The following is a 19,861-nucleotide window of genomic DNA, read 5'->3' on the forward strand; positions in this document are numbered from 1 at the left end:
AATATGAAGTATAACATATTTACAGAAAGGACACAAAACAAATACATAAAGCTTAATGAACTGCAAATAATTTATTTAACCATGCGGGTCAAGAATTAAATTATTGTATGCAAGAAACTGCCCTCCTCACACCCTCATTCCTCTACAAAGCTAACTATAATCCTGATTTTCATACTCATTATTTCCTTCCTTCCTTCCTTTTCTTTGTAATTTCACCACCTAAACATGAAACTGTAGTCACTATATTTATTTTAATTTTTGTACATCATATAAATGGAATCATGATGTATATATTCTTTTATGTCTAGCATTTTAGTTGTGCTTGTAAAATCCATTAGTCCTATTATCTGTAGTTGGCTGTAGCTGTTTACTTTCATTACCTTATAGTATTCCATTACTAGTAGACTGCAACTTATTTACCCACTCTGTTGCTCTTACATTATTTATTTACTCATCCTATTGTCTTTATATTACTACAAATGATGAGAAAACATTTGGTATTATTATTTTTGAAGTATTACACATTCTGATGGATGTGTCCTTAGTGTATTAAAAGTTTTCAGTTGTACTTTTCTGGTAACTAAATCAACAGATCACCTTTGTACATTTATTGGATATTTAGGCAGCCTCTTCTGGTGAAGTGCCCACTCTAGCTTTTCATCTAGTATTTTTCTATTTCATTGTTTGCTTTTTCCTTTTGGAATTTCTGAAGCTCTGTAAATATTCTGGATAACTGATAAGTTCAGATATACACAAATATAGTCTCCCATTCTGTGGCTTCCCCTTTCACTCTCTTAAATAGTGTTGTTAATGAAAATAAGTTCTTGATTTTAATGTAGTTGCTGTTTTCCACTTTTTCCCCATATGGGCTAGTGCTTTCTTTATATCTTGTTCAAGAAATCTTTGTCTATTCTGAGATCATAAAGGTATCTATCTTTTTTGGTAAAACGGTATTGGTATATTTTGTACACATTATATACATTTAGATTTATTATCCAGTTAGAATTTTGCATATAGAATACAGTAGGGTCTAAAGATTCATTTTTGTTCCATATGGCTATTTAACTGACCCTACCACCATTAACTGACAAGACTATACTTACTCCATTATGCTGTAGTCACTGTTGTCATATTACCAGATAACCATGTATATGTGGACTTGAGTCTCTTTTGTTTGCTGGGCTTCTCTCTATCCTTGTACAAATACCATAGCTTAATAGTAAGTTTCAATATGTTGAGAATGCTATATATATTGTTCTTTTTGAAAGTGCCTTGGCTATCCTTGACTCTTTTGAGTTTCTGAATAGATTTTGCAATAGACTTGTCAATTTCCTTCAAAATAAACCCAGGATTCCATCAAATTAAAGGAACAGTTTGGGAAGAAATATTAATGAACTGTTGTGTTTTCTACTCCATGAGAGGTAAACATGGACAGAGACTTCAGTTTATTGAATTTATTTTAGTAAGTGTCTTTTAAGAAATTTTTATGTATTTTACGAAGAGGTCTTGAACATATTTTTCAGATTTATCATAGATATTTTCCATTTTTTGATGCTATTCTAAAAGACATCTTTAAAAAGCTCATTTTGTTTGTTGCTGGTATACAGAAATAACTTAATTTTTATATATTAAACCTGCATATCATATTCTCATTAAACTCACTTAAGCCATTAGTTATTTTTGGAATTTCTATAAACACAATCAAATTATCTCAAAATGATCAGAGTTAATTTTTCTCTCTTTCTTTTTTCCTTGTCTTACTGTACTGGCTAGAACCTACCATTCAATAGTATGATTCTCTAAAGTTCAAGAAAGGAAGGGAAAAGGGATTAGAGTATAAATTCAGCATACCCTGGTAAATGGAAAAGCTTATCAAGCTATAAAATCTATTTTGTTTTTCAAGTAGCTGGGTTAACTTATAGCTTTCTGAAAGAGCCTAACAAAGAAGAGAATAATTAGTTCATTATTTCTCATTTAAATATCCTTTGTTTTAGTGGCATAAAAAGAACATAGCCTCTGAAGTATTAATTACTTTAGAAATAAGCATATCTGTATTTCATGAATTTGATTTAGTTTTTCATAATTTAAAGAATTAAAACTTAACCTACCTCTGTTTGATTGAGGCTAGAGTTTGGAACTCGTGGGGCATGGTGGCTTAGAGCAGACAGACAGACAAGAATGAGGTGTAGTGCTCCAATTTCCAATGCCATCCTCCGTAGAAGCACACCATCATCAGTTGTCAAAGGTGTACTGCTAAACAAGCTACGAAGGACATGGAAAGGAAGGGTTGGGAGCACATTGGCTGATGGAGATTGCAGGATATGACCTAGATTAAAAGAAGAGATCTCAAAATTAAAAATATTTAAAACACAATAAGTAACAACAAGCCACAAATTTATAATGATAACATAATATAAAATTGTATCATTATATTTATTAGAAAACAACCACAAAATAATACCATAAATAGAAAATAGAATAGTAATAGCCTGAGAAGTCATTTCAACCATGCACATAATGAAAGAGTGAAACTATTTTATTTTGTTTACACTAAGTTTTCTACTATGTTCTAGCTAGAGAGGAGCATTAAATGTAAGAAACAAAACAAATCAAAAAATACTGCTACATGAATAGGGATGAGACAATTACTGCAGAAAGGGATATGAGAAGTATGCTTTTTAGTAAACATTCACTGCATATTCATTAGAAATGATATGAAATGGCCTAAAGTCAATTCTTTTTCCTTTTCTGTTTTAGTATTTATACCTATTATCTTCTAGTAAGAGTCCTAAAATACCATGGTTCTTATTCCTCTAGCTACTTTAAAATACTAGATCAAGCATTCAGAAATTTCTCATCCATTAAAATAAGTATATACAATCAACATATGACACCAACCAGGATTTATTTAGCATATAGGCACTGTAATTTAATATCAATTATTATAAAAACTTTTAAAATTATGTCAACATTTTTGAAGAATTCCATCAATACAAAAATACAAGAGAAAAATATATACATTGAATACTCAACAGCCTAAGAATTACAGGGTCCACAAATAAATTAATATAATTTTATTGGATTAAATATACTTTGTTGTACAGGGTTTAACAGTGTATTAATTCTAAATGGCACGTGACAGGCATCACCTCTAATCAAAACCATATGATTGTAACATAAAAATATTAATTCTCAAATGTCATGGTCACTGATTAAAGAATTAGAGGCAAACCAAGTGAAAATATACTTGGTAGGCTACCCTAACTATGATTTTTCTTTGTTTCCCTCTATTAACAAAAAAACTGCCAGTCCAATGGAAATAATCACTATAGCTTTCATTATTATTCTCTATTTTTACTACTATATTATAAAATACATTATTCAGTAATAAGTTTTTATACTATTTTCCTCATTCTGTTCTCTTTAAATACTGCTACCAGATTTTTGAAGAATTGTTAAAAAACATTGTCATCACATTATTACTTCACTTAAAATATTTTAACAAATCTTCATTGCTATTCAGAATAAAATCTGAAGTTATTAAGAAGCCTTTCCCTCCAGCTGCTTTCAGTAATAGCTTTTAAAATGAGCTCTCAGTGCTGCTTTATGCAAATTTCATCAACAAATCTATCCCCTCTTATATAACATGAGCATGTAAACTACCCAAATAATTCCTCCATTCTGAAGTAACTCATTCGCAATCTACATTGACTATATCCTTCAAGGCCCCACTAAAAACAATACTACTTTATTCACATTGCTGGGTAGTAAGAAAATAATCTCACACCTGTGATCCTCCATAATACTGTAATTTTTATAACTTGTTAAGTTTATATATGTACAGGGATTCCTCATTGTTATTACTGGAGGACATTAGCTACTTGAGGTCAGGATTTAAATACCTGCTTCATCTTTAAATGCCTCCAATGATGCCTGGCAGTTTTGTAAACACTCAATAAATACTTTCTGAATGAATAAAGCAGTGAAAATGAAGATTCTTTAGAATTTATTATGTCTAGTATTGGAACTCAGGAGCCAATAACAAATCATCTAGGAGCTAAATTACTAAAGAAATAAATGATGCCTAATAGGCAATGATCTAAGTAACTTTCACACAACATACCTATGTTAAATTTCACCAATAACACTAAACACTTACTTCCTTCTCCATCATCTGTCACCCCCAATACCAAGCGAAGAAGGCACTGGGCATGTTTTCTCTCTTTCAGTAGCACTTCAGCATAGCCCGGAAGACGAAGAAATAATCCAAAAGCAGCCAAAGAATGGGCAGGTATGGGAGACATCGTCTGTACTGCTGACTTGATAGGTGGAGGTTCAGCCGCAATGGTTTCTGGTGCTTCATAAACTAATTCCCCCGACTGTTCAATAGTCACCCATTCAAACTGATCACTATCTTTTGGCTTTTCCTGAGTGGTAGATGTTACAACTGGAGCACTCACCTAAAGAAAAAACATTTTGTTTGACTCTTTGTTTGTTTCAACATCTGTTTCAAATTAAAGACTCAAGTTCAAATGATCTCTTTAAAATACAAGAATATAAAAAATCAATAAAGGGACAGATTTTTAAAACTGAGTTACATGCCAAGTATCTCTACTTTAAAGGTTAATACTTTTTCCTTTGTAATTAAGTATCAGTAGACAGATTCTTTGAGACATAAATATCTGTTTTACACTTTATCCATTAGAATTAGCATTTTTATAATGCTTGCCTTAAATAATAATTATTATAATGGTGGCCAGACGGTGATTTTCCTAATTTTACCATTTCTTCTACATTTGTTAGTTGGCAATGAACTGTAAGCAAAAACATTCCCTTCTTCTCTATTTATTCATCCATTTAGTAACTTATATCAGTATGGATCCTAATTTTACTCTATAGGTTATAATCTGTTACAATAATTTTATTTAATGCTCAAGTAGACTCAGATTTGGTCAGTGGGATCTACTTAAAGCAGGCTTCTGTATCTGGGCTCATCCTGTACATTCTCTGCCCTAGTGCTAGAATTTATTCAAGGGGCACTGATTTCTTTTAGTGGAAACAGTTATTTAAAAAAGAAAATACGGGACACAGGTATGTATATATTGCTGGGGGGAATCTGATTTCATGCTCTATAAGCAAACAAATCTAGGAAAAACATGAATAGACACATGTATCTATGTGACTACACATACAGACAAAATTTGTAGCCTATATATACTTTTCCAAATGTTAGGGTCATAAATTACAAATAAAGATAACAGAGTTGTTACAGATTAAAGGAGACTAAAGAGACAACTAAATGCAATATATGATTCTGAACTGAATTTCTGACCACCATCTCCCTCATCGCATGCAAAAGAAAACTGAGTTTTTTTCCTTTTGTCTCTAAGAACATTAGCGGGACAACTGGCAAAATGTGAATAAGATCTGTTCACTGATTTACTTTACTGTTAACTACAGGTGACATTTTCTTGTTTCTTTGCATTTCTAGTAATTGTTTTATTATATCTTGTTGATAAGATGTAGTAAGTTAATTATTTTTAACTTTTTTTAAAAATTATTTTTAAGGGGAGTAACTAGGTTTATTTATTTATTTTTTAACGGAGGTACTTGGGACTGAACCCATGACCTCATGCATGCTGAGCAGGCACTCTACCACTGAGCTATATCCTCGCCCCTTAACTGTTAATTCTATAATCACACTCTGGAGTGTGTTCAGTTTTATTTTAGAAGATAGTTAAATTATCGCTGGGTCCCCTTGAACTTATAGAGGCTTTTGTAATTTATCAGGAGGGCCTATTTTGGTTTTTGCCCTTATTCCTCAAGTGAATCCTTTATTACTAGAATGTCACCCTTACTCTTAATGTGTGACTCACTTGCAGTTCCAATGGAAAAGCCAAGATTTTTAGCTTAATTTGGAAGGAATAGAACTGCAAAGTCTGTCTCCTTCGTGATGGACAGAAGCTGAAATCTCTGGAAAGCTCTTTCAGCCTTCTAGCTCTTGCTCACCTCCAATAATTCAGGATCCAGCTACAGCTATGTAGAAATTCATGTGCAGAATTTAGACCTCCCCTATCTGTGGCTCTCTCCTTTCTGAATTCCTTCCCATTTAATTTCCAGCCAGCATGAATGAACCAAACTCCTCTGTAGCTTTTGCTTGAGATCTACGTGGCCCATCCCACACAGACTGAGGAGTATTCTCAGGAGAAAAGTCATATACACACTCATCTCACCCAATGTAGTTTCATTCTTTCTGTGTTTAAATCCTCCCCAAACAATATCTGCCTGCTTTTGGTCACTCTCCAGAGCCTCTGAACAGTTTTGTTTTTTTTTAAATAGGCTGTCCAGAGTTTATAATTATATACACAAGAGAGTTAATCCTATACCTGTTAGTCTACCGTTACCAATTTACCTTTCATGGAACGAGAAGTGGTGGTTGAGGGAATTGTACAAAGTTTTCTTCACTGGGTATATATAAAATGCTAGAATGGCACGTTTTTGTTTCCTTTTACACTTCAAAGATGTAAATCCCTGGCTCCCAAGGTTTCTGTTGAAAGGTTAGTTGTCAGTGTGATTGTTAAGAAAGTTATGGGTTACTTCTTGGGGGCTGGTTTTAAGCTTTTGTCTTTGTTTCTGTTTTTTTTTTTTTTTAGCAGTTTATCACAATGTTCCTAGGAATGGATATCCTGCTTGGGGTTTAGAAAGTTTCTTGAATTTTGAATTGAGGTTTTATATCAGTTTTGGAAATTTTCAGTATTGCTTCTGTTCTTGTTTCAATCCACTCTTTTTCTGCAACCATCAATTCATGTTAGAATTTTTCACTGCTAGATATGTGTCCATATATGTGTACTCTTTTCATTCCTTATACATTCTATGCTTTGGTTGATTTCTTTGGGTGCATCTTCCATATCACTAATTTTGTAATCTGTCATTTCTAATCTATCAAAAAAAATCCATCTAACAATTTTCTTAATATGACATATTAAGAATATCCAGCCCATTCTATAAGACAGTATTACTCGGATACCAAACCCAGACAAAAACATCATAAGGAAGTAAAGACCGAAATTTGTTACTGATTTCCCTGTATACTTTGCTATATAATACATCACCACAAAACAGTGACTTAACACAACACAAGTTTATTATCCTAAAAAAGCCAGAGGTCAGAAATCCAAAAAGGGTCTCAGGGAGCTAGAATCAAAGCTTTTGACCCTAAATATCAAGCGGTCCTTATAGAAGCTCTCAGGGAGTATCAGTTCCTTGTGCTTTCCAGCTTCTAGAGTCTGTTCACATTTCTTGGCGTTTGGCTGCTTCATTTGAACCTCTGTTTGCACAGTCACATCCTCTCCTTTGACTTTGCTACCACTATCACGTAACTTTCTCTACTGCTGGCTTCTGTTCAGATGGCCAAGATCTATGGATATTATGCCTTATATCTTCAAACAGCCTTCTGTATGACTGAATGCTCTAACATCTTGATTTTTCTGAGGTACCAACAAAAGTTGAATAGCCACATCCTTGGCTTTTTCTCTACAGCATGCTTTTCCGACAGTGATTCTCTAATTTTAGCATCTTTTGCAATCTGGATAGGTTGAAAATTTCCTAAATTGTCAAGCTCTGGTTGCTTGTTGCTTAATACTTCCTCCCTCAATTTATCTCTTTCTTCTCACATTTCATTATAAGCACCAGAAAGAAAACAGGTATCTTCATACTCAGCTTGGAATTACAGCTAACTAACCACGTTCATCACTTCCAAGTGCTGCCTTCCACATCCAGGACACAAATAAGCTAAGATTTCTGCCACTAAAAGACACGGATTTTTTTTTTCAGTTTCTAATAACATATTCCTCATTTCCTTCTAAGCTGCACCATTAGCACTTTTAACATCCATATTTCTACCAACACTCTGCTTAAGACAATTTAGGTATTCTCTTAAGATATATAGGTTCTCTCTACCATGATCCTTACTTTCTCCTGGGCCCTTACAGGCAGAGGTTTTAAGATGCATATTTCTACTGTCTGTTCAAGACAATCTCGACTTCTTTTTATCATGCTCAAACTTCTTTCATACTCTGACAACTACCCAATTCTAAAGTCACTTACACACTTTTAGGTGTTTTTACAGCAGCACCCTATTTCCAGGTACCAATCAATATAAGGAATCATACTGAATACTGAATTAGGAAAGTCATTTTCATTGAGCATAATCTTGAGAACGTTGGTGTCTTTTCCATTTCAAACTTTTAGCTATGTCATTACATTTTCTATAAAGAAATAAAATTTTACTCATATTTTCTATGACAGTCACGTCCTATCATGATTATATCACCTTAAAATTAAAATATCATAAGCTCTTTGACTAGCAGGTAAGCAATAACCATTTACAGAATAGATATTATTGTGGACTGAACTGTATACCCCTTTAAAGATGTGCTCGAGTCCTAATCCCCAGTACCTGTGAATGTGACCTTATCTGGAAATAGGGTGGATCCTAGATCCAATAAATGGTGTACTTATAAAAGGAGGGAGATGCAGAGACACACATATACACGGAAAGAAGATGGCCATGTGAAAATGCAGGCAGAAACTGGAGTGATGCTGCTATAGGCCAATGAATACCATTAACTGCCAGCAAATTAGTAGCTAAGAAGAAGCAAGGAAGGATTCTTCCCTAGAGCCTTCACAGTGAGCATGGCTCTAGCTTAACACCTTTATTTCAGACTTACAGCTTCCTGAACTGTAAGAAAATAAGTTTCTGTTGTTTGAAGTCACCCAGTTTCTGGCACTCTGTTATAGAAGCATATACAGGCATGTATATGCAGGCATATACAGATATATACATGTACACACACACACATACACATACACATACACAAACACACACACACACACACACACACACACACACACACAGAGTACATAAAATTAGATACAATAATTCCCCTACCTCATTCAACAAAAATAAAAAGCTTGGTATTTACAACTCTCCATGCATGACATTCCCCCCTCATAAATAAAAGAACACTGAAAAGTACACACCTCAATAACAGTAACATTAATGAACAGATGAAGAGGTTAAATTAATGTTTTTAAAACTACTTAAAATGGAAATGGCACCTAAAAAGAAATAAAAATTAAGCAAAAGACATAATGTTATTCGGGTAGAAGTATACACAACTATTTTACTCTTCCATTTCCAGTATTATCCATAATTAATCACACCTTAAAGAGAAGCACAGAAACAAAAATGTTACAGTGTGACAACAATAAATTAAAGTTAAGTGCTACAGTGTGATGACTTTAGCAAATGTGCTTGGTCTTCAACATTTCTTCAGTACCAACTAATTTTCACAAAGCTCCATATAGGCTGAGCTTTGAAAGATTTAAACAGTACTCAGAAAACTATAAAGGAAAGGGTACTCCCAAAAAGATTAAGGTAAACACAAGCCAAAAAAAAAAAAAAAAAAAAGAAGGAAAATTCTTCACCATGTAATGATATATTCAATCAGGAATCTTATCTTACCTGTTGAATTACTTCTGGATATAGCATGGGTAGTCTTTCTGCAATAAGAGCCAGTCCACCCATTCCTGCAAAGACTTGTAATGGTGACTGAATGGGACAGGTTTCAAGTAAAGATTCATCCAATATCCCATCCATACATTCATCACTTGGAGTGAGGGCCTCATCATCAGGACAACTACCAAGTAAATCATGATCTAGAAGAATAAATTGAAAATAACAGCTTAGAGAGGACGTATTTTTACAACACATTTTCATTTATAAAGCAGATACTGTTGTCATCTCTCTACTCAGCAGAAGAGCGTAAAAATCTTAAGTTATTCAGATATAACTATTTTAAGGCTAGGAGCTACAAAAATGTTTTTAAATGACTTCTAATATTGCTCCTTAGAGTCTGGCTATTCAAAGTACAGTCCTAGACCAGTAAGTGTCAGCATCAGCCTGAGAGCTTTTGAAATGTGAAATCTCTCAGGTCCCACTCAAGACCTACTGAATAGGTATCGGCATTTTTATGATTTATAAGAATACTGAAGTTTGAGAAGTACTGTCCTTTATTTAGGGCAAATAAGTAAGACATCAGAGACTTGCAGAAAATACTAATATATGTACACTCTAAAGTATCCAATTAGGAAAAACTGAACAATGACAAAGACTTTTTTTACTGAAAACTGAAAATTACACCACACAGGTTTAACTTTGAATCATTCACAGAGGAAAACCAAGTTATGCTCACACATAGCCAGACCCTATGAACATAAAATAGACAAATAATCCTACTGAAAATTTGTGTAAAGGAAACATATTAAAATTTAGTAAAGAATACAAAAGGCTAATAAATAAACATTGAACTTTAATCATGAGAAAAACTGAACATAAATGAGATAACATCGTATCCCACACTATGAAAACCCTGCTTAAATACCACTTATAGTAGTGAAAAACTGGAAAAATCAGAATGTTTCAACAGTTGATAAAAAGATAAATTTTATTATATCCATATAAAAAATAGGCAATAAAAATGCACATTTAGAAATATTGAATTGAACATGTAAAAGTAAAAAGGCAAGACATATATAATCCTACTTTTCTTCGAGAAAAAATAATTTATGAGCATGAAATAACACTCAATATAAATTTCAGTAAACTGGAAATTCTAAATTAGGGTTTTCACTTTGATTATAAAATTATGAACAATTCACATGGCTCATAGAGAAATGTTAGAAATTAAAGCATATGGGCCCATAAAATAAGTGATGATACATAAGGAATTAAGAATAATTTCTAATGGAAATAACGGCAATTTTCTATATTTACTAATAACTCAGTCATAGAGGAAAAAGTATCTCATTAAGTTGACGTAATAAAAATATAAATTAAGTCATCAGCTATAGAAACCCCTGCCTGCTCAGACTACAAACTGTAATTTTAAACAAGTATCATACACATACCTTTTTCAGGGTGTAGTCTTTTAAAAGAGTCTGTTTTTGACAGACTTGGGTCTGTAATAACTCTTGATCCCAATTTAACAGTCAGATCTATTGAACGATAACCTTGAGGAAGTTTTCGGTCATATAGGAGAGTTAAAAGTTGGGCAAGTGTCATTTCAGCTGGTAATGGTTGGCCTAAAAATGATGTAACAAAGTTAAATTTAGAATTCAAGTGGGAGACATTTACTTGATTTGATTCAATTACTTAATGCTTTTACTAAATTACAGATAAGAGTCTGATTTTGACACTGATTTCAAAACAACTTAAAAACAGCCCATGGAAAGTTCAAAACTTAAATCTATTTCTGACATGTGTGAACAATAATGTCTATACAAAATGTTAAATAGTTGCTAACCAAATCCCACCAAGATCTTCTGAGCCATGATGAATTAAAAAAATAAAGAACCACTTCCATAAATGTGCAGTTGGCAAATCTTTTCCATAAAAGGCCAGATAATAAATACTTTAAGCTATGGAAGCCATAAGGTCTCTGCTGCAAACACTGACTCTACTGTAGCACGTGACAGCTCTGAACAGTATGGAAAGTAATGAGCACAGCGGTATTCTTACAAAACTTCTTTACAAAACGACGCATCCAGTCCACCAGCCATAGTTTACTGATCTCTGCTATAATTCAACAACGTAAAGTTAAGAAGGAAAATCAAAGTTAAGTAGCAATTTGATTATAATGATAACAGCACAAAAATTGACATTGCCTTAACCAATGGAAAGTATGCTGGTCAAAGAATTTGTTTTAGGTGGAGAGGAACCTTAACGATCAGTGGTACATCTAAGAATTTCACTTTGAGAACTAGTTCTTTAAATTTTGCCTCACACTGCATCCTATATTATTTGTCATGAATTCACTAAAACATTAATTACTGATCATTCTATGGCACATTCATAACAAAATTTAGGAAGCTACTAAAGTTTAAAAAGACAACATTATAGTGTCAAAAAGGATATAAAACAGGTTATTCCCTATTTTGTTCTCACTTTCTCTTGCAGGGAGTTGTATGGACAAAGTCTCACTAAATTATTTATCTCATCAATGGCACCTGATTAAACATGACTCTGGTGATTACACATCTGATTTATACAATTGTAAGATTATTAAAATATCTTAAATGTTTTATCATTGTCAACATTACCGGCCAAGAGTTTGTGAAACAGGTGAAACACAGGGACGGTAATTATTTTGTTGGCGGCCTCTGCTCCTGAGGAAGCATTTCCTATTTTATCGGGCATCGTCCTCCCTCTCCTGGATGGTGGGCGAGGTGGTGTAGCTGACACAGCACGTTTAGACTGGGATTTCAATCCTAAAAGAAAAAAAATTCCCTAAGAGTCTATAAAGCCAACACATTAATGAAGTAAAGGTGTATTTCTACAATATATTACTGAAGTGCCGTATTCCTAACTAATGCCAAAAAATAGAAAAGTTTCTTCTCATTTAAATAGATGAATAGATGGAATACAAGGGGTTTTTACGGCAATGAAATTATTCTGTATGATACTACAGTGGTGGCTACAGGTCATCATGCACTTGTCAAAACCCATAGAATGTACAACATCAAGAGTGAACCCTAACTATGGACTTTGGTTGATAATAATGTGTACATGTTGGGTCATCGATTATACCAAATGTGCCACACTGATGAGGAATGTTGAGGGTAGGGGAGCATATATGTGTGGGTGGGGAGGGCTTTGTGGGAACTCTCTGTATTATCTGCTCAATTCTGCTGAGAACCTGAACTGCCTTAAAAAAAAAAAAGTCTATTAACAAACAAACAAACAAAAATCTGATCTCTTGATTCTATTTGTCATTCATTATACTACATGAATAACTTTGACTGCATTTGTAATTACTTTTCAAGAAAGTATAAATATTATTAACTCCTATATCTCTGAGATATGTAGAGATAACTGTCCATTTACTAGAAAGTAGTTTTGTGCAAATATGTCTAGGAAATCCTGTGTTCTTAATTTTTCTCTGAGTAGGATAGATTAAACCAATACAAAGGTCTCCTGTTTGAGGAGTAAGGTAATCTAGGCTGAGCCTTCTCTTCTGAACTAAGAATTTTGTTAAGGAAAATATCCTCCAAAATCATAACTTATCTAGGCCATTTTTTCCTTCTTCCTGCACCTAATAGTAAAAACTCATCTTTCAACCAATTTTCTTCTATTTTTATTTTCTAATTTATGTAATGAACACAATGTCATAGCGAAAACTAGTGAATACTTTTTCATTTAGCTTTTTTTTTTTTAAAACAAGGTTATAGAAAAATTCCTTAACACTTAGGGGACTTGTAAGAGTATAACTGTCTGTAAACTGTCAAGCTGAAATGGAACGTCTAAATGATTTACACATATTCCATATCTGATGAAATATGGTGAGCATAAAATGAGTTTAATAATTCCAGTGCCAAAGAGTAATGGATTTCTGGTACAACAGTTGAGTAATAAGTAATATTAAGACATCATCACACCAGCTTTTTTACATTAATACTTATTATTACATGAAGTTCCTGTAAATATAAATTGTTACATTTTATAGAAACCCAAACAAAATCAAGATTATAGAGAAAAAAAGAAAGTATACCTGAAGCAACAACAACACTGTAATTGTCCTGAAATCCATTTTCTGCCTTGACTTTTTCCTTCTCTTCATGGTTCTTCTTTTCTTTGTCATCTTTTTGTTCACTAATTAGTTTAGCAGTGATACTTGGTGTATCTATAAGAAAATTTTACATAAAATACATTGCTTTTCAAAATCATTAAGAAGGGAAGCAATGAATATCTTAGGGGATAATTACACAAGATTTTATTACCACTAGTAAAAAGGCAACATAAGTGAATTTTGAAGAAATGTTGTAAGGGGAAGTCTGACATTCCATTCTTGCTGATTTTATCAATGAGACAAGAGAGCTTATCAATTTAAGCCAGGATACTTAAATTCCAATCTCTAGAAAATATTACATATTACAATAGTACCCCCTCTAGAGGCAGCAAAAACCATTACCAAAAACATTTGCTTTATTTTACACATAGCTCAATTTGCCTGCTACCTACATCTATTTCGGTTCTCACAACATGTGTACCAAGAAAGCATACTGTTTTCAAATAAGGAAATAGCCTTCGCAAGGTTACTGATACAATCTGTAAAGGGCAATATGGAATTCAAGCTCAGCATTCACCCTAAAGCATTACATTAGAACTTAGTCTACAAATGGTGGTATAAAGGAACAAATTTAAGTAACAGAGATTTCTGGTTTTGTTGTTTTTAGTTAGGAATCTTAGATAACAAAGTAATATGTTTTAACAGTACTTCCAGAATGAATACTAAGGACTTTCACAGATTGTTATTACTCTCATAATTAATATTTTCTTTAATTCCTTGAATATCACATGCTATTATAAACCATGAAACAAATGATCTGATTTAACCATTAAGAAACCCAAAAAGCTGGATAAACTGTTTTGATATTAAGAACGTTTTTCACTAAGTGGGTATAACTGACACAGATTCTCTTTTATTTTTCTAACTTAACACAATTATGATCCAGTGCTTTATTGTAATGTTAAAAAGGTGAAATGATCAAATTTTAAAACAGTATCTTTTGTATTATCTTCTATTTTGTAGCTTTCTTTGAATATCTGAAAATATCCCAGTAATCTCAATTTCTTGAACTTCTTTCTAACTATGACTGCCTTTTGACAGCTTCTATACTTATAAAAAAAAAAATTTGACCACTGTAAATACAGTAGTTCCTTCTTATCTACGGTTTCATTTCTGCGGTTTCAGTTACTTGTGATCTGAAAATACTAAATGAAAAATTCCAGAAATAAATTGCTTGCTGTTCTGACTATCACGATGAAATCTCACGCCTACTGGCTCCATCACACCTGGGATTCCCAACTATCTCACCGTCTGCTCCTGACATCTAATCATCGATGTCAGTCGTCATGGCTGGAAAACCCAGCCAGGATCACCCAAGGCAGATGATCCTCCTTCTGTTCTTCCTTTGGATGTATTGTCAGAGTATCAAAAGTAGCCTAACGCTACGTCACAACACCTGTGCCATTCACCTCACTTCATTTTATCACATAGGCATTTTACCATCTCTTATCACAAGAAGGGTAAGCACAGTATAATAAAATTATTTTGAGAGACAGAGAGAAAGAGGGAGAGAGGACACACTCACTGAACTTTTACTACAGTATATTATTATAACTGTTCTATTTTATTAATAGTTATTGTTGTTACTCTCTTACTGTGTTCTCACCTAAAATTAAAACTTTATCATAAATATGGATGGATGGAAAAAAGCATAGCATATACAGGGTTCATTACTGTCTGTGGCTTCAGGCATCCACTGGGGGTCTTAGAACATATGACCTGCATATAAAGGGGGACCACTGTAGATACATAATGCAACAATACATTTTACTTTCTCACAGAAACAACCAAGCAACCCAAAATGGCAAAAAATACTTATACAAGTCAGCGGGGAAATATTTAAGAAAAAAAAATTCACACAATTAGTCATAGCTCATTAGGTGATAAGAATTTACATTCTTTATTTTCATATTACTGTGTTACCTAAGTTTTCTAACTAAATAAAAATTTTAAAAAACAAGAAATAGTGTTAATATAATGCTACCTCAATAAATGTCATTCAAATACTAAAAGAAAAAGTTTTTCTCAAGTTTGTTTGAAATTGTTCGGATTTGAATTTCCACTTCTGGCCAAGATGAAATAACAAAGACCAGATGTATTCTCCTACCTTAAATAACTAAAAGTTAGGAGAACATGATATAGTGGTTTTCAGTATACTGGGCATCAGGAGGCAGGACAGGACACCTGAGTGAGTGGAAACAAATGTGGTGAGCCCTACGATTGCATCAGCTTACTTCCTGCAATTCCCCAGACCACAGCTCAGGACAACCCAGGTACCACACAAGGTGAGGATACAGAGCTAGGAGTCCAGGAAGACAAAGGCAGTTTTGGCTGCACTTCACATGGCACACTCCAAGGAGGAGAGATCAGCATAGACAGAGAGCCACAGAGATCTATAGAGGATCTCCTCTAAGTCTGCAGTGCAAACTGACAAGCATTACATACAAGGAAATCACCTAAAGGCAAGGAAAATACTTCTCAAAAGTAGCAAGGGGACAACCCCAGGCTCTAAAATAAGGATAGGAAAAAATCTAGTATTCCCAATGCCCTAGTGAATTCCTAACAGTTTTCAGAAGGACATTACCTCAGCAGTAGGGCCAAATTAGCCTTAGACCTCCGTTTTCAAATGTGGTACCCTATTACTAATCCAATACAGTATCTATTTAAAATTAAGTTCATTAAAATTAAAACTATAGTTTCTTGGTCTCACCAGACACATTCCATGTGCTCAAAAGCTACTGCACCAGATAGTGTAGATTTATAAAAAATTTCCATCATCACAGTGAGTTCTTCCCTGCATTAAAAGCTGCTCTGGTCCCACCTAAAAAGCTTAAAATCTGGCCCTAAAAGTAACACTGTTTTCAAGTAATATAACTACATCTCAAAACAAAATTAAAAGTATTTATTAGAATACAAAAATAACCATGACCCAGAAAAGTAAAGCACATTGTCAGGCATCCAATAAAATTTTCAAGCAAATACAGAAGAAATAACACACACCCTACAATAAGGAGAAAAAAGAAAAACAACATAAACAGGTCAATATATTTAAGATGACAGATGAAAGCTTGTACACTTTAAATGAAGACAAGGACATATAAAAAGAGAGGAGAGTGATGGGGAGACAGAATGTATCTGGGAAAATAATAGCCAAAAACCTTCTAAATTTGATGATATTTATACATCCACAGATTCAAGGAAGTCCAAAAACGCAAATCATAAGAAACATTGAGAAAACTACAAGGCATATTACTTAATAATTACCAAATTGCTTAAAAACAATGATAAAACTTGTAAAAGGAAAAACACTGACAAATAACCTCTATTATTTGAAAGCAATATAGTCAAATGCTATAAGAGGTGGGTAAAATAACTGACTAAAATTTTTTGGATTATCTGTTTTCAAATATGTTAATAAAATACATATGCACAAGTTAATACATTATAAAATATGGCTAAAGATCACAAATACACTTTAAAGGAACAAAGCATTGCTAAACAGAAAATAAACTCAGTATTTGTAAAGAAAAATAAAAATGTGTTAAATTTCAAGTTATTTTGTAATATGTGTACACTTTCCCATTACCAAGTGAACTGTATGAAATCTCAAAAACTGAATTTCAGTACTCTTCCCCACTTCCTTCCTTCCTTCTTTTAATTATTTAATTAGTTATAAATTTGTTCTTCATCTTGTAGAAGGAAGAGTCTGGGAAAGTTGAAATTTAGAAAAAAGTTTGTAAAACCAAATTTTCATAAAAGGTTAGCTGGAACAGGTAAGGTAGATATTTTCAAGTAAGAAAAAAAGCTTACACATTTATAATATACTCTAACATTTTACTGTGTAACTTGTAAAAGTGTAGGGAAGAATTCAATTTTACTCACTTGTGTTAGATGTAGTGGCTAAAACTGGTAAAGAATCTTTTCTACTTTATTTTCTCCAAGTGATCATATCCATTTATATGGTTTAACTTACCATCTATGTATGGTAACAACTCCCAAATCTCCTCAACTCAGTCTTTCATTATAAGTTTAGATTTCTATTTCCAACTAATAAACAAATAACGCCAGTTTTTTTTCTGAGATACTCCTTCAGTGATCAGTATTGCTTAAAGACTTCAGGTACCCTCTCTAATGTGTACAGATAGAAACATATTTATATTTAAATCAGAATGCAAACATTTAAATTGTCAGTTTATTTTTTAATTTGACAACATACATAATATCATAAATACTTTGAGCACCAAAATATGTGTCTTGCTCCCTTTTACATCCCTAGAACCAATTACTGTGCTTATACATAGCAGAAGCTCAATGAATTCATCACTGATTAGAATTTCTGAGAGGCAATAAACTCAAACTAAGCACAGTCAACTTGCATTCTACTTCAAAAACATACTCTTACTTTAATAATTTCTATCCTGTTTAAAGGCACTGTAAGAGCTTTCGAAATAAAGGCAAGAAACTTAGGGGGACATTCTCTCTGTTTTCTTCACTGTTATAAACAATAAGGTCACCAGTCAATTCTACCTACTGACCACTCACCTCTCCTCTAGATTTAGAACATGCTTAGTACTTAGAATTCTGTTATGCAACCTGCTGTAATGTAATTCATCTACCATAGAACAGCCAGATGGTTTACCGAGAGAAAACTCCATCAATGGCTTCCCACAGCTTGTCTACTTTCCAACTGCCCATTCTGTCATTACTACACATAACATACATCACATCAGAAGAAATATTGGTGCTGGAATATACTGTACATTTTGTGCACTTCATCAGCTTCTTACTCATGCTTCAAACAGTGAAGCTATCTTAACCTTTTCCAGTTATTAAATGGTGGCTGAGGTGAGTGAATGCAGTAAAATAGCTACAAAATAATAAAATTTCACATGTATCTAAGATAAAGTTAAAGAATAAAGAGTATTTAAGTCTGGACTTGCCTGATACTCTGTCAAGAACTTCTGATAATGTCGTTGAGACTGGCAAATGAAGTGTACGGAACTTGTGGCCTGCTCCATACATTGGATGCTGGATGACATGGCTAGTAGCATTAATTCTACCTTTGTACAGCTGAAAATTAATTTAAAAGAAATCAAGAATTGATTTTTTAAAAATGTATACTATTATATAACAATTTCAAAAGCATAAAAGAATAAAACTTCAATAATGCATACAGAATATAAAGAGATTATTTTATATTTCTTCAAATGTGGAACATCTGCTATGTGATGTGTTGGTCAACTTTTGCATTAGCACGATTGTACCTAATAATCTGTCATTTCCCTGCCCAAGTCAAATTTTACTATTCATGGGGCGGGGGGAGGAAATATAGCTCAAGTGGTAGAGCACATGCTTAGCATACACAAAGTCCTGGGTTCAGTTCCTAGTCCCCAGTAACTCCTCTAAAAATAAATAAATAAGTAAACCTAATTACCTCTGCCCCCAATCAATCAAACAAAAATTATGCCATTCATGGCAAGGTATAAATAGGTTATTCTAGACCGAGAAGGTTAGCTGAGATTTTCAAGTCCTATCATTAAGTATAAAGGTTGTGCTAGTTTCACTGTGCTATATTAGAAATTATTACAGATAACTGCTCTTATATGAACATGTAAAATATCTTTACAGACAGCTTATCATTAAGATTTAATTTAATTGTTAAATACTTACTGGGCAGGGTGACTGAAGAAACATTGTCACTTTCTCATCCTCCAGCATCAACTGCAAAAATAATCTACGTACAAACCCTGAAATGTTCCCCGATGTTGGAAGGCTTCCCCTTTGAGGAGATGTCTGAAATAGTTCACAGAGAACCTAGCAAGGTAAGAGATTTTAAAAGTTAATGTGGTATTTATTTGCAGCTTTATACTTTAAATAAAGAGAAAATTCTAAATGTGGATTAAGAAGTGTCTTTGAATTCATCAAACCAGTAATTAAAGAACATATTATTTCATTTTAAAATATATATACAGAAGTAAATAAAAAGCTAAAAGTGCAACAAAAATTTCTGTGGATAAGAGAAGTTGTTACTACAGTGCTTTCACGTAATAACTGCCCAGAATAACGAAGTTAATTTTAATTTTAGTCAATATCAATGTGGTTACAATAAAAATCTTGAAAAAAAGTACATTAAAAGTATGAAACAAAGCCTTAAAAGAAATTAAGAGATGATA

At 33.1% G+C, this 19,861-nt stretch overlaps 1 protein-coding gene across 4 annotated transcripts in view; it reads right to left on the reverse strand.

Moving 5' to 3' along the window:
* Positions 1-19,861, reverse strand: part of BIRC6 (baculoviral IAP repeat containing 6) — a 193,619-nt gene that overhangs the window by 53,564 nt on the left and 120,194 nt on the right. For all 4 annotated transcript variants that reach the window (XM_015242776.3, XM_031684939.2, XM_031684936.2 and 1 more), the window contains exons 56-63: positions 19,359-19,502; positions 18,629-18,758; positions 13,611-13,742; positions 12,163-12,330; positions 10,972-11,145; positions 9,527-9,720; positions 4,160-4,460; positions 2,109-2,326 (exon numbers count right to left, since the gene is read on the reverse strand). In XM_015242776.3, the coding sequence (XP_015098262.2) occupies positions 2,109-2,326; positions 4,160-4,460; positions 9,527-9,720; positions 10,972-11,145; positions 12,163-12,330; positions 13,611-13,742; positions 18,629-18,758; positions 19,359-19,502 (1,461 nt within the window). The remainder of the gene's footprint in view (positions 1-2,108; positions 2,327-4,159; positions 4,461-9,526; positions 9,721-10,971; positions 11,146-12,162; positions 12,331-13,610; positions 13,743-18,628; positions 18,759-19,358; positions 19,503-19,861) is intronic.

The sequence above is a fragment of the Vicugna pacos genome, chromosome 15 (genome assembly GCF_048564905.1).
Source record: "Vicugna pacos chromosome 15, VicPac4, whole genome shotgun sequence".
In the NCBI taxonomy this organism is placed as follows: Eukaryota; Metazoa; Chordata; class Mammalia; order Artiodactyla; family Camelidae; genus Vicugna; species Vicugna pacos.